This window comes from Furipterus horrens, unplaced genomic scaffold, assembly GCF_987537825.1.
Source record: "Furipterus horrens unplaced genomic scaffold, mFurHor1.1.pri manual_scaffold_10, whole genome shotgun sequence".
Classification (NCBI taxonomy): Eukaryota; Metazoa; Chordata; class Mammalia; order Chiroptera; family Furipteridae; genus Furipterus; species Furipterus horrens.
This window is the reverse complement of record NW_028327180.1, coordinates 35937491-35952724: the sequence shown is the minus strand read 5'-3', so window position 1 is coordinate 35952724 and position 15234 is coordinate 35937491. Positions and strand designations below refer to the sequence as shown.

At 48.7% G+C, this 15234-nt stretch overlaps 1 protein-coding gene across 1 annotated transcript in view; it reads right to left on the bottom strand.

Moving 5' to 3' along the window:
• SCARA5 (scavenger receptor class A member 5) overlaps nucleotides 1-15234 on the bottom strand; it is a 94703-nt gene that overhangs the window by 6966 nt on the left and 72503 nt on the right. Inside the window, exon 8 of the mRNA XM_090289041.1 lies at nucleotides 582-776. Within this exon, the coding sequence (XP_090145167.1) occupies nucleotides 582-776 (195 nt within the window). The remainder of the gene's footprint in view (nucleotides 1-581; nucleotides 777-15234) is intronic.

The window sequence follows — 15234 nt, the reverse complement described above, 5'->3', positions numbered from 1 at the left end:
CAGGGCTTAGGGGTCCCTTTTATAAGGGTGCTAATCCCATCATGAGGGCTCCACTCATGACCTCATCACCTCCCAAAGGCCCTGTCTCCTAATGCTGTACTATGTTAAGGATTAGGATTTCAACGTATGAATTTGGGGCAGATATGAATAGTATTCAGTCCATAATAGTGATTGAGGTCTCAGGAACAGGATTCCAAGCAAGAACTGCAGCAGCCCATCGTGGGGTTGGGAAGAGAGGCATCTGTGAGGAGTGGGGGGTTCCATGGCCAGTCTGGATGTGACCTGGTTCCATTTCCTATCTGGACAGGACACATGGCCCGTCCTTTCATGCCATACCACAAGTCCTTTTAGCCGTTCAGCACCATGAGCTGGGCAAAGAAAGAATTTTCTAATGATCAGAACTATCTGAAGACAGGCCGGCTTGGCTGGGGGACAGTGAGCTTCCTGCTGCGGGAAGGATCGGGCAGAGGCCAGTGTCACATGACAGGAGTGCTGGAGAGGGAGCTTCAGCTTTGGAGAGGAGACCGGTCCTAGGACTCCTGGGCCTTTTCCCTGCGTCCTTTTCCTCTAAGGCATCTTACCTTGCCCGAAGCGAGCTGTCCGGGCCACCTCCTCTGAGCCACGGAAGCCCAGCATGCGGCACACCACGTCTCCGTCCTTCTTGTCCCAGCCATCGTCGCACACGGTGCCCCAGCGCCGGTCGTGGTACACCTCCACTCGGCCCTCATGGGGGCCCGAGCCGTTCACCAGCCGGATCATCAGTGCCTCCAAGCCACCTGTTGGGAGCAGCCCACAGTCACTACTCTGCTCTGGCTACACCAGCCCCCACCCCCAGGGATCTTCCCTGACTCCCCTCCACCAACCCCGCTTCTGCATCAGGAAGGGGGGCCAGGGGCTACAGCCATAACCAAACTGTGGCCAGTGCCAATCATGGCATCACCACTGCCCTTCAGCAGCCTTCTTTCTCCACCTCTTAGTTTCTTTTATTAGACTTCATTTTCTTTCTTTTTTAAATTACAGTTTACATTCAGTATTATTTTGTATGTGTTTCATGTGTACAGCATAGTAGCCAGATGATCATCCACTTCACAAAGCACCTCCCCTGATATTTCCAGGACCCAGCTGGTACCATTCAGAGTTATCATAACCTGGTGACTATTTTGTAAACACCAATGTGTACTTCATCCCTCCACCTTTTTCATCCAGTCCTTCAATGCCTCTCCCCTCCGGTGGCCATCAGTCTGTTCTCTGTATCTATGAGAATAGACTGTACTTTTTTGGAGCGGTTTTAGGATCATTGAAAAATTGACAGGAGGATACAGAGGTGTCCCATATACCCCCATACAAGCGCAGCCTCCCCCACTATCAACATTCCCTGCTGAAGTGGTATATTAGTTGCAATTGATGAACCTACGTTGACATGTTATTATCACCGGAAGTCCACATGTTGTACATTCTATGCGTTTGGACAAATGTATCCACTTGTATAGTGTCACAGAGATTAGTTTCACTGCCCGAAAATCCACTGTGCTCTGCCTGTGAAAATGCAAATTCCCGGGTCCACTGAGACCTACTGGATCAGAATCTCAGTGGCAGCAATCAGGGATCTGTATTTTTCACAAGTGTCCCAAATGATTCTGTTGACTGGCACTGGAAGGGACAGGCTTAGATGTTCTGTGATGTTCCTTTCAGCTCCATTGTTCAGTGATTCCAAGGCCAAGCAAGATGTCAAAGTTGTCTTTTTTTGCAGCCAGAAATCAGCTGGGACATATAGGGTGGAGGTGGAGACACTGTACTTTGACGCAGTGACAAGTGGGTGACATAATGCAGTAAAACCCCTGTGTAAACTGCCAGAGAAAACAGCAAACCTGACGGAGTTCTGCTCCCAACAAGTACTGCAGCCTTGGACTTCTCTCTCTCTCTCTCTCTCTCTCTCTCTCTCTCTCTCTCTCTCTCTCTCTCTTCCTCGGCTAGGTTGGCTGGGGAATTCCTGCTTCCAATGACTATGACTTGTCAAAGACATTCACCTGCCCCTGGAGGAGATGGCAGAATTGATATACCCCACATCTGTCCCACATGAGAAAGGAGAGGAGCGAGGACTGGCCATGCATCTGTGACATGCTGCCCAGGCTGGGAAACCCCAGAACATTCTACACAGGGGACCCAATGAAGTCCCTAGGAAACCACACCATTCCCAAGATTCTGAAAAGGTACAGGGTGATGGTTTGCAGAGGCTCCTCAAAATCTGTAAGGCCACTTTCTCTGCACCCTGCTTCTCTCACCACTCCCCCCATACTAATTTACTGAGAACACAAGCTCCCACTAGGTTGTCAAAAAAGGCAGAGGATGAGCAGGAGAACACAGAAAATCTGGAGAAGGAAAGCCTGGTGAGAAGCTGGAATGCAGAGGCCGAGGCTGAGACAGAGAAGCCCCCCTGCAGCCGTAATGACATGCTAACCTAGAGCGGGGGCAGCAAATGCTGCCTGACCGCCCGGCGGGGGGCTGGGCCCTGGCTGAGACGTCAGCCTTGATTTCTCACAGACCTGCCTCTCCTCCGTCAGCACCTCCTCACGGTGGCAGCGGGCCACCTCAGGCCAGGACGCTTCCAAAGGGGGCCCCAGTGTGGGGTCATATGTAGAGGAAAGTGGCAGGAGGGCTCTGTGGGTCTGAGCAGCTTGAATTCACTCCATTCACATCTTTGTTCAGCGAAGTAAGTGACTGAACATCTCTTAGGGGCCCGATCCTGTTCTAGGAGCTGTGGGTACATCCAGGAACATAGTCTCTGTCTTCACAGACTGATATTCTAGTGGGAAAGATGAACAATAGAGCTAAAAAACAAATACAAATATAACTCTGGCCAAGTATGAGTGCACCGATGGGAATGGAGTGAGTGGAGGCACCATCTTAGATGGGGAGACCTGGGCAGAGCTCTTCCTTGAACTCCCATGGCAGGGACACCCCGATGTTCACAGGCCCTCTGTCTTTTTTCCTATTGCCCCAGATTTGGGGTCAGAGGTTTTCCCCTTCTACACAGAGAAGCAGACAGAGAATAATTCTTTCAAGTTAAAGCTCAGAGAGAAGCTGATGTAAAGAACCCAGGGAATTGTGGTCAGGGCACAGGCCCGGGTTTCGGGCCAGGCCCCCAGTTGGGGGCATGTGAAAGGCAACTGATTAATGTTTCTCTCCTTCTCTTTCTTCCTCCCTTCCCCTCTAAAAATAAATAAATAAATACAATCTTAAAAAAAAAAAAAAAAAAAAAAAGAACCCAGGAGGGAATTGGCCCTGTCTAGCTGGGCTGCCTCCTTGCTTTCTCCCAGATCAAAGGGTTTGATCACTTCACTATCAAGTTTTCTGGACCATCAGTGGTTCTAACCACTGCCTGGAGCTTTCTTCCTAGCTGCAGCATCAGATCATAGAGCCCACCTCCTCATTCCATGACCTGTTCTACCCACCCTGCCCATTACCCAAGACACTCCTGGCACCAACCACAAAGACTTCATCCACACTTTGAAACAGGATCGTAGATCTGGTTCAGTCCTGACCTGGCCCTTCAGGAAAGTAAATTTAGCTGAGGTGCACATGGGATCAGATCATGGAGAAGAACAGACATGGTGTCTGGACTAGGAAGCCTTGCATTTTGGGGGGCTATCTCCAGTAACAACTTTCTTAACCTTAGTTGTGGGCTATAGATGTCATCATTACTTAGTGCATGGAGCTACTTTTAGGTAATAGTCCCATAGTCTTTGTGCATTTCTAATCATCACAAGTGATGGGAAGCCTTGAATCTTCCAGCTGGCAGATACTTGGAGATCACATAATTTAAACTCTTCATGTGATACACAAGGAACAGGGCCCAGAGAGGTGATGTGTCTTGCCCAAGGTCATCCCACAGTTAGAAGAGCTGGGGCCTGAACTTGACACTTCACTCTTGAGCCAATTCTGTCTATACCTTTTATTTTCTCCCAGCATCTTTATTTTTCATGAGATCTCTGGGCAGGTTCCATTCATTCTACTTCATGACTTTGATCCAAGTGACATTAAAAACAATTACAGTAACCCTTGAACTATAATGCTTTTACCCCAAATTCATAGAAACAGTTTGGCTTCTCCCTAGTCTTATAGGAGGAGCAAGAGGGCAGGATGCCCTTGTGAACTTTTGAGTTTGTGTTGAAAATGAACATGTTAGGGGAAGAAAAACCAGCCTTAGCTTTTGAGGAACATGATAATATTCATTGAAGTCCAGGGCCATTCTGTCTCTCGTGCACAGATTTGGGGTGCTGAAGATGCTTTATGCTTATTAATTCTTTATAGGTATCTTTATCAATGTATGCATTTCTTTTTATATTACTCACTTACTTATCCATCCAGGTACACTTAGGGAATCCCTACCACATTTGAAAATTGTAGTAGGTGCTGAGGATGCATATATTTGTCCTTGAGGCATTCTAGATAAGAGCACAGAATGTCAGAGCTGGTGGAGACCTCAGTGACTACCCAGTTCAAACCCCTCATCTAGAAATGAGGAAACTGAGGGTTAAGAGAGAGGAAGTAACTGGCTGTTACTGGGATGCCAGGTCCCTCTCTTTCTAGACCACTGCTCTTCCCAAAGCCAGCCACTTTCAGTCCTGCTTAAGCCATACCACAGAGTTAAGCTGGTTCGAGGTTCAGCCTGTAGGGCCAAGGCGGAGGCAGGCTGGCACTCCTCAGACCAGAGGGCACAGCTTGAGAGAGCTCAAGAAAAGCTCTGTCTCTGAGGGCTACATGTACATATCTTATTTTCCCTAGCGAAGTGTTCCTTGCAAAGAGAGATGATGTTTTCTTTGTCCGTGATCCCTCAATACTTAATATTATGCTTAGCTGGCTGAAAACACTAAGCAAATGTTTTATGAATAGATGGGATGAAGACCAGATGGATGGCTGGGTGCATGATTTTGTGAGTGGGTACAGTCGGAATCCTCAGACGAATGCCTCACAATTTCTGTATCTCTCTGGTTCCCGTCTTAATCTTCCGTGCCTGGCTGCTGAGAGTGGGTGCTGTGCCCACGCACCGATCCCACCAGCTCGGGCAGGAGTGGCGGTGCCCCAGGAAGGAGACTGCACTCACGGTTCACACAGTTCCTGAGGGTCCCGACTCTGGGTTGCATCTATTTGTGCTGCCTTTCTGTAGATCATTCTAGACTGCCTATTATTGTTTGATCTTTAAACAGGTATTGATCCAGCCATGGAGACACAGAGGTATGTTAACCCTGCTTCTCTGCATGTAAAAATGCTAAAGACAATTGGAAGATGTCCCCACTAAGTGCCACAGGAGTGGACCTGAGGCAGTGGGGGCTAGTGAGGAGAGCTATGAGCCAGCAGGAGGGGACTAGCTGGGGGCTGGTCAAGGCATGCTGCCACTATTTTTCTTAAGTCTTGGAGGCACTAAGACACTCTATCTTCCTCATTTCTCCACTGGTCACACTCACTTCCCAGGGCTGGTAAGGGGATCAGTGGCAAAGATTCTCTTCCTGGCCAAACTCTAGTCTCCACCTTGGCTTATAAAGACTTGAACAAAACACTAACATAATTTTTAACAGCTCAAAGCCACATCCCTTGGATGGCCCTAGCCTCCCTTACAGTGCCTACCTGAGAAAACTCAAGGTTATCAGAAGAATTCACTGTTTGTCCAGCTAACACCTGAAAACAGGGCCATACCTCCCAGCCTCCTTGGAAGGGGAGAAACCCAACTTGGATAAGCACCAGATGGGTTTCACAGGGACCAACCCCATTCCTGCTTTTTGTAACTTTGAATATTCCTGATCTACTGAGCCCCCACTCCGCCCCTTCCCTGTCCCCATATTGTCTCTTTAAAATACCCAGTCACCTCCCTACAAATTAAAACTGAGTTCAGATCATGGTGGTCTCTCTCTTCCCTATTGCAGTTGTATATTACTGATTAAAATCTGTCCTGCCCACTTGAACTATCATCTGGCTTTATTTATCTTTAACATCAGATGTGATAAGACTGGCATTAGACAAGCTGGTCGAAGTGGAAGCCCACGGGCGCTTCCCTACACATGGGTAAGGCCATGAATGATGGCTCTGGCTCAAAAGTTCTGTCCAAATTACTATCATGATAACTGGCAGGTCCACCAGATTCTCTTAGTACTCTGAGCTGGGGGAAATGGAGAGAGCTGAGCAGAAGCAGAAGCAAAAAGAAACAGGGACAGGAATTAATGAGCCATGTTGAAGATGAGACACTGAAGATGAAGACATGAACCCCTAGTGCTGTGGCCCCAGAACTGCTGTGCCTCTGAATGGCCTTCCCATTCCAGGCTCTGCAAGGCCCACCTTTATTATGAGTCCTGATCTTCTAAAGAAGGTGTCCTAACTATTACTTGTCCCTATTACTTTCAGGGACCCAACGAGTCCCTGGTCCTTGCCACTAAATATACCCAAAGAGAGCATTTGTGAATCCAACATATATCGATCTAAGGGCTTCTTAGCTACTTGCCTCTTGGGCCCTGGGTGTTTTGGGGAATTTGGAGGGAGGAAAACACGGTGGTGGTGATCCCTGTGGGGAGGCAACAGGAGAGAGTGGAAAGAGGCTGGATCTAAACTTTTGCACTGGGTTTGAATTCTGGCTCCACTACTGGCCAGATGTGACCTTTCTATACCTACCCTCTCCTTAAAATGGGCATAATGGTGGTGGCTGGGAGCAAGAGCACGTGGCAAGTTATGGACACCTCTCACTGTGAGCTCACAGCCCTAGCCAGTCAGCACTTTGCCCAGCAACATCTGGGTCAGCTCTGAGGGGTCTTCATGCTTTGCTGAGGATGGATTGGATACACTGGCCAGAGCAGGAATGCATCCTCGAAATCTTCTTTGCAAAGCAACCCCCTTGCATGGGGAGGGGGAGCAGGGTGGAGGTGGGTCATCCTCCAATTGGATTAATCTACTCCTAGCTTCTTCTGCTCTCCCCAGGGTGCAGTTCCTGGCTCCTTAGCATATTAGGGGATGGGGACAAGGACTTCGGGTGGGCAGCTCCTGCTGTCAGCAACTTTCTGCTCTCTGGTGTGAGCTGGATGGGACTCGTTAAGCAAGGCAGCTCTGGAATGGTCCAGGAATGTGGCACGGGCTGAAACCACTGAGGAGCCCCTAGCACAGACCTTACACATCTCATATGTGGGGATTCTCTTCTCAAAATGCGTGTGACTTCTGTTGCTGTTGTTTGTTTGTTTGTTCTCTTTGCCTTCTAAGTACATATATAGGAAAAGCAAGGTCCCAGACAAAGCAGGCTGGGTCCACCCAAGACTCCCCTGGCTTTGACTATTGAGCCCCGGAGTCGGAAGAAGCTTGTGCAACCCCCTCCCACTTCAAACACAGGAATCCTCTCCACTCCGCACCACGCCTGACAGTTGCTCATCCTGCCTCTGGGGACAGAAGAGAACTTTACAGTATCTCTTGGGAATCCATTCCAGGATTTTTAAACCAGCATCTTGTTTTATTATCTCCAAATGGCTCCAATGTTTCTTCATCTAATTATTCCCCACCTTTGTCTCACTCCATATGCTTTGGGTTTTGTGCTTCTAAGTGGGGAGAGAGATGTGAAATATCTCCCACTTTCTCCAGCATCTGGTGGGAGCACAACTACGGGAGTGGCTTCATTACCCGGCCCCTCGGCGGGTCTGGGAGGACAGCTTAATGGCCAGTGGCTACCATCTCAGAACCAGCTTCCAGGGCTGGGGTAGTCTTAGAACTACTTACTACCTGCGGAGCTTGTCCACACCTGGCTCGGAGCTGCCCTCACACCCAGCTACAGCAAGCCAAGGTCTGGGTGCCAGCCAGGAGAGATTTCAGGTCAAGGACGGACAGTGAAAGGAACTCGTGTATATTCAGTTCCTGCTACAAGTCAGGCACTGTGCAACGTACTTCATACATATGTTTGCTTGTTTATTCTTTGCAACAGCTCCATGAGTTAGTTATTATGGCTCTCACCTAACAGAAAAGAAAATGAGCCCAGAAAAGTGAAGTAATTTGCTGATGGTCATATGGCTGCTATAAGGTGGAGCCTGGGAGAAGAGCAAAGTCCTTTCTGTTTTCTTTCTTTCTTTCTTTCTTTCTTTCTTTCTTTCTTTTTCTTTCTTTCTTTCTCTTTCTTTCTTTCTTTCTTTCTTTCCTTTCTTTCTTTCTTTTTTCTTTCCTTCCTTCCTTTAAATCCTTACCCAAGGATTTTTTTTATTATTGATTTTAGAGAAAGAGGAAGGGGGGAGAGAGAGAGAGAGAGAGAGAGAGAGAGAGAGAGAGAGAGAGAGAGAGAGAGAGAGAGAGAAACATTAATCAGTTGCCTCCTGTATGCACCCTGACTGGAGATCAAACCCGGGACCTGTGTATGTGCCCTGACCAGGAATCGAACTCTCAAATTTTTGGTGTATGGGATGATGCTCCAATCAACAGAGCCACCTGGCCAGGGTGCAAAGTCCTTTCATTTTGAAACCACAGAGATGACTGTCAGACTGAATACTTAAGACAAATATTTAATAACATCCCTCTCCGTACATAGAATACCTTTCATCTATCTCCAAACAGCCCTATGGGAGTTGCAGTAATTATTGTCTTTAAAAGTAAGGAAAAGAGACTTGGATCAAAGCAGTGGATCTCTGCCCTGGGCTGCATGGAAGAATCTCCTGAGATGCTTTAACATCTAGCAGCAGTGTGGGGGAGATAGTTTCCAATAGTTCACAGGTGATGTAAATGCACAGCCAGGGTTGAGAGCACTGTTTGAAGGGATGGATCTGGGATCAAGTCCCAGCTACACAGCTGTCAGGTCTTGTGAGTAAGGCACATAGTTGTCACCTCCTCTGGGAAGATCTCCCAGCCTGGTGGCCGCAGGACGCACTCTCCACATGAGAAATATTACACTGCCATTTCTTTTTCCAAGTCTCTCTTCACTTACCAGTATAAGCTCCATGAACGCCAGGACCATAGCACCCTGTGCCCCCCCCCGCCCACAGTGCCATGTGCAGGCGGAGAGTCTGGCGCATGGCGGTACTCAACAAATTGTACTGAATGGATGAGTGAGTGAATGCATGAATGGGATGGACAGAGCTGATCCCTAAATGCCCTAGAACCTGCTTGGCATGCATCAGGAGGGTCCCAAAGCCCAGAGAGCTCTGCCCGTAATAGAAGGAGAGGGGGGAAGCCCAGCCTGATCCTGCAACACCACAGCTCCTCTAGGCTTGTTTATTCTGACTTCCAGGCCCGAGGTTGTGGAGAATAGAAATAAACACATGGGGCTGGGAAAAATAGGCTCTGATTTCCTGCAGCTGCAGAATAGAACCCAGGGCATAATCTGGACCAGCTGCCTATTAAGGAAGTCAACGTTTTATTCTCTTGTGAAGAAAGAACTCCCCGTGCCCGCAGCCACCCAGGGCCTCTGAGCCCCACCTCCCCGAGGTGGAGAAAGTTGGGCTCCGTCCTTCTGTAGACATGACATTTCTTTTTTCCCTGACATCCGTGGGAAATGCGGTTCACATGGGAAGGGCAGGAGCCATCCCATAAGCAAACTAAGGAATTTATGGTCCGGCTCTGCTGGAGGGCATCACTTTTAAACTGTGGTCTGGCCTGTGGGTGTGCTTTATAAAATGCTATTTCCTCATGGTAATTAGGAAACTTAATATGCTCTCAACTGAATATGGTGCTCTGCGCCTCTTCAAAGCACTTTGTTAGATGGTCTCAATCGATCTTTTCAGCCCCCTCCAAGGTGGGTGGATCAAACCCATTTAACAGGTGGGGAGGCTGAGACTCAGGGAAGGAAAATGACTTTCTTTTTGTTGTTTGTTTATTTGTTTGTACCCTCATCCGAGGACATGCTTATTGATTTTAGCAACAGCAGGAGGGAGAGAGAAAGAGAGGGAGAGAAACATTAATTGGTTGCCTTTCACTGGTGCCCTGACCGGAGACCGAACCCACAATGTAGGTAGGCATGTGTCTTGACTGGGAAATGAATCTGGGACCTTTAGGTTTACAGGATGATGCTCAACCAATTGAACCACACAGGCCAGCATGGAAAGTGACTTTCTTAAGGGCATGTGATAAAGCAGCCACACCTGAGTGTCCAGACCCACAGCCTGGTGGGGCCAATGCCCTGTGTCTTTGATGGTCACCCTGGGTGCTCAGGCATTGCAGGCAAAAGTAGTAGCAGAAATATCTCCCAAGTTACTGCTGCATGAATCTTGCTGGATTGGTGTTAACTGTTGGTTCACCTGTTGGTCTTCCCAATTCTCCTGCGTGTTCTTTGGACACTAGGAGTTTGCCTGGGCTGATTTTGTTTCTCCAATGGCCTGCTCATGGTTGCCTGGCTCCTAGTAGGTATGCAAGGAAAATGTGTCTATTCAAATAGTAAGTGAAGTACTTTGCCTGCCCAGCCCCGAACCAGGAGCTCTCCCCATCACAGTGGGAGAATGTCTCCAAGGCCCAGGAGTTCCGCTCAGAGCTGGATTCGTAGGAGTTACTGGGTGGCCTGGTGCAGAGGTGAGTCCTTTGCCTTGTTTTTGTTCCCAGGGCCTCTCAAAGGGCAGTGAAAGTAGGCAGGCCTTTAGGACTAGAAAGAAATGCTGTAGAGCAAGGAGAAAGTCAAGGATGCTGAACTCTCACTTTGTGTATAGCTGTGAGGAGGTGTGATGCTTGTATGGCAGCCCTCTAAAGGCTTCACGGACCCACTGCTTGACCTTGGAGTCCCAGGTCTAGAACTAGTGGCCTTTCCTAAGAAGGTTCTTCCATGTCCTCTGCCTTCACTCACATGCTGTCTCCACCCTGCCCTGTTTCTTCTCTCAGTTTTGCTCTCCTTCAAGTTCAAAGCCTGAGACCCTCTGGCTGGAATGCATCCCTATCCCCATAGTTTCAATCCTTGAAAACATAACCTGCCTTTAGCAGCATGTTGACCACTTTCTAGCTCTATGACATTGGCAAGTAACCTCTCAGAACAGTTTTGTCACCTGGGATAAACACATATACCTTAAGAGAGTTACTTGGAAATACACATGTGCTCAGTGACCGGGGCGGTTGGTTCTTAAGAACTAGTGTTGAATCAATATAAGTTCCAAGGATCACACTGGGGGACTGAGGCACTGTGGTGAGGGATGTCCCCAGCTTTTCAGTCAGTGATGAAACCAGCCATGACCCCCTCCTATCACAGCACCCATAAGACCTCTGGGATGTCCACAGGCTTCACCTTCCTCTTTCATCTTCCTTGTTCCGTCAGAATTCTATACCAGGCTCTTTAGAAAAGAGACTGAAATCCAGTGCCACGGGAGATCAATCCACCCAGAAAACTGGTTCCAAGTACACCAGAGGGTGTTTCCCACTGTCAAAGTGGGGCTGTGAAGTTAATGCAGCTGAAACTGATTCAGTTACAGCAAAAGTCACTGTGGGGGACTTCCTGGACTTCAACTGCATGCCTTCAGCATGCCTTCCTCCCATCCTAAAGAGCAGAGGGTGCAGGGTCAAGGGGATTAAGAACAATTCCCAAGTTTGTTTGAATTGCTTTCTATGTAAACTGTTTAACCATTCCGGGTTTTATAGTGCGTCTCAACTTAAAACTTTTCTTTGTAATCCCACATCAAAGACCAACACTTTAATTCTTCCGTGATGCCAAGGCATTGTTTTTGGAGAAAATTCTTTGATCACCTTCAGTCTGAAAGTCTGTGTTACTAAAGGAGTCTTCTGGCACAGCCAATCCCAGGGACCACTGCCGGTTTGCCAGGGAGTCGGGAATGACAGTTTTAGTGGGAACTGCCTCCCTCCGGGCCCTTCTGGAAGGATGGGCACAGCAGTGTCAGCTAAACATGGGTCAGGAGAGAAACAGAGACAGCTTGCAACAGGCACCCTTACTCGCTCACCATAGAAAGGATGGGTGTTTAGGGGACAGTCAAACTGGTCACCTCTGCTCACAAGTGTGAAATGCGCCACTACATTACCATTAACAATTAAGAGTGAACCTTCTTGAGTTGCATTTACACACTTGGTTGCTAATTCTTAACATACACTCCAAACACTGGTGTGCTTCTTTTCTTCCAGCTAGCCCTCAGTGCTGGCTTTCAGGTGGTCCCGACTCTCACATAGCACAGATTTAGAAAAGCATTAGAAGCCCTGTTAATGACCTTTTAGCCCGCTTAGCACCACGCTAGAGCAATGATTCCCCAAGGGGGGCTTCGTCTCTCCCGCCTAACCTGTTTTTCCTCGCTAAGGCCCACGCTACAGCTCTTCTCTCTTCCCTTTTATAAGACATAGGCAACAGGGCTCGCTAGCCCAGCTGTTCCTAGAAATGAAACACACTTTCTTATATTGGGTTGAACACTATTGCTCAGGCAGCCCACCACACACTCACATTTTACCACCTGGCTTTTAAGGAGCCAGGTCTCTTGTTTTTCCAGCCCGTCTTGAATCTATTTGAAGCCATCAAACAAAGGGCGGCATGGATTCATCTGAATGGAACTGTCTCCCGTACATGGCCATGGAAACGCTCTCCTGGAAGGGGTCACTCGGAAGCTTTCAGGAAGACTCACTGGATTTGTTTTTTGGAATGCTCAGGAGAGGCTTTGGCAAACCCGAACATCTGGAAGGCCAGATCACATTCTCTGCGCAAAACTGGGGAAGAGGAAATTGTGTCCGGCTGGGAGGGCGGGGCTGAGGGACTGGTGTCAGGGCTGGGTCAGAAGGGGACTCGGATCTCAAGATTGCTACTCCGAGGTCTGTGCTGCTCCCCCGAGCACACAAGTCGTCTTCTCAGGAGCTATGTTTCTCCAAAGCAGAACTTTCTAAAGGGGGAGCAACTCAGACAAGAGAAGGAGCAGAAGTAGCAGAACAACATGTACTTGGAATATGGACCTTTCTATGGGGAGGGAGGGTCTGCCCACCCTGTGCCCGGCACTGGTCACGGCACTGAGGGCCATCAAGGATGGCTGAGGCTTCATCACCCCTTGGTCCCGGCCCCAGTCTGGGTCCCTCCCTCATCAGTGGCTGGCAGGTCGCTCCCTGCGTACAGCCCATGCTGGCTGCCCAGTGCCCAGGGGTCGAGCCTGAACTCCTGACCATTGATCCCCACATACCTCTCTGGCATTATTTTACTTCTCCTCTATCCCAAACCCTCGCTGCGGCAAATTATTTGGATTTATCAGGCAATGCTCTGCCAATTCATGCATGGTTCTCTTTACCTGGAATACTTCACCTTCCACAACTCCCTGCTGGACACCAATTTACCCTTCAAGACACGTCAAAGACACCTTCTCAATGGACCCCTACAACAGGAGGCATATTAACCTTTGTACGTACATCTACTGTAGCGCTCACCACACTCTGCTGTGGTCTGGTGTCTTTCTCACCTGCTATAGACTGTGAGCTTCTCAAGGTGAGGCCAGGTCTTACCCAACTTTGGTTCCCCAGGCCTCAGCTGGTGCCTGGTATACAGCAAATACTCAATAGACATTTGCTAAAGAAGTGAATAAGCCCACGCTCTGTTTCCTAAGTTTTCCTTCCTTCCACACATCTGTCTTTTTTTTTTTTTTTTAATGAGGGAAGTGAGGGAGTCCAGTACGTCCCTTCCCGAGGATGCTGCCTCATCTCTCCCTCCTCTGCTGCTTTCAAAGGCAGCTCCCTGTCCCCTGGCTTCCTGATCCATGGGCCTCAGGCCTTTGCTGTCCTTGCCCAGTTTTCACCCTCCCACACCCCCTCCCCCATATCATCTCATATACCATGTCCTTGACCTTGTTTCCTTCTCTCTGACATCTCCCACTCTGGCTCAGCCAGGATTGGAAGCAACGTTTGCTGCGGGACGATTTTTCTGAGTGAATTTTGCGTCCCTGTGTATCTTTGAGAGACACTTTTCTGTCTCTACACATCCTTGGTGTCAGCACCTGCTGAGCACACATTCTGTTCGGGTAGAGAGAAGGAATGAGCACGTGTCCAAACGAAACAAGCGTGCGAGGGAGTTGAGAGTGCCAGGTATGTGCCGGGTGCGCCTGCGCGGTTGTGTCAGTGAGGCTTCTGTGCTCAGCTCACACAATCTCAAAGAGTAGGGAAACCAGCGCGTAGGAAGAAGGGCTTCGCTGGCAAATGCAGACCGTGCCCCGTCCCCCCGGCCCCGGCACCTATTGTGAAGTTTGCTCTGGCCTATCTCAGAGCCATGGGGGCAGGTAAGGCAGCCAAGGCTTGGGGACAGAAGAGCAGACAGGAAGACAGGGAAGAGTGCCTTAAAAGGAACTGAGCATTGCTGAGGAGGGAATTAGCACCTTCATACTAAACCACTAAGAACAGACAAAGTGGCCCATGAGGATCCCGTGCTGTCAAAGGCAGGAGCATGAAAGATGACTCAAGGTGGTCGCAGAAGGACTCCAGGCTGGACAGACCTGAACTGTGTCCTGGCTCCACACCGTGTGAACTCTGGTGACTTCAGGCAGGGTCCTTACCCTTCCCTCAGCCTCCTCCTCTCTCTCACGTGCACCTACGCACGCCTCCTGAACATCACTGTGAGAGTTGAGTGAAGCACTGTGCACAGATGCCATCCTGCCCACAGCGACAGGTACGAGTTTGTTGGCAGCATTATGTGAATGGTTCATTTTTCTAGGAGTTTACTTTTAAATCATGTTGTTGTTGGGATATTCGAGGTAGATGAGGAAAAGACGATACTGATACATTAAGTGAATAAAGAAATATAATTGTATATAAAGGCTCCAGTAGCTATTGTCTCTCCTTGCCTAAAAAAAAATGCTAATTTCCAGTGCTACATTATCCTAAACAGATTTCTGGGGACACTGCTTACAGCCAGCTGTAGGTGCAGGGAGGGGAGGAAGGGAACTCATAGAGTCAAAGGACTGTCTTTGAATCCCGTATTCTAAAACAGAGAGAGACTGTTCCTCATTAGTAGACAAGTGGATAAAACAACCATGGGACATTTACACAACGAAATACTACTTGGCTGTAAAAAGGAAGAACGTTTTACCCTTTGTGACAGCATGGATGGATCTGGAGAGCATTATGCTGACTGAAATAAGCCAGTCAGAGAAAGACAGATACCATATGATTTCACTTACATGTGGAATCTAATGAACAAATCGAACTAAGAAGAAAAATAGAGACAGACTCACAGATAGCAAGCAGGACGACACCTCTGGGAGGGCAGTGGAGTTAGGGGGAGAAGGGATCGAGCAGGAGGGGCAAAGGACGCATGCGCATGGCCAACAGTGGGGTGACGGCGGG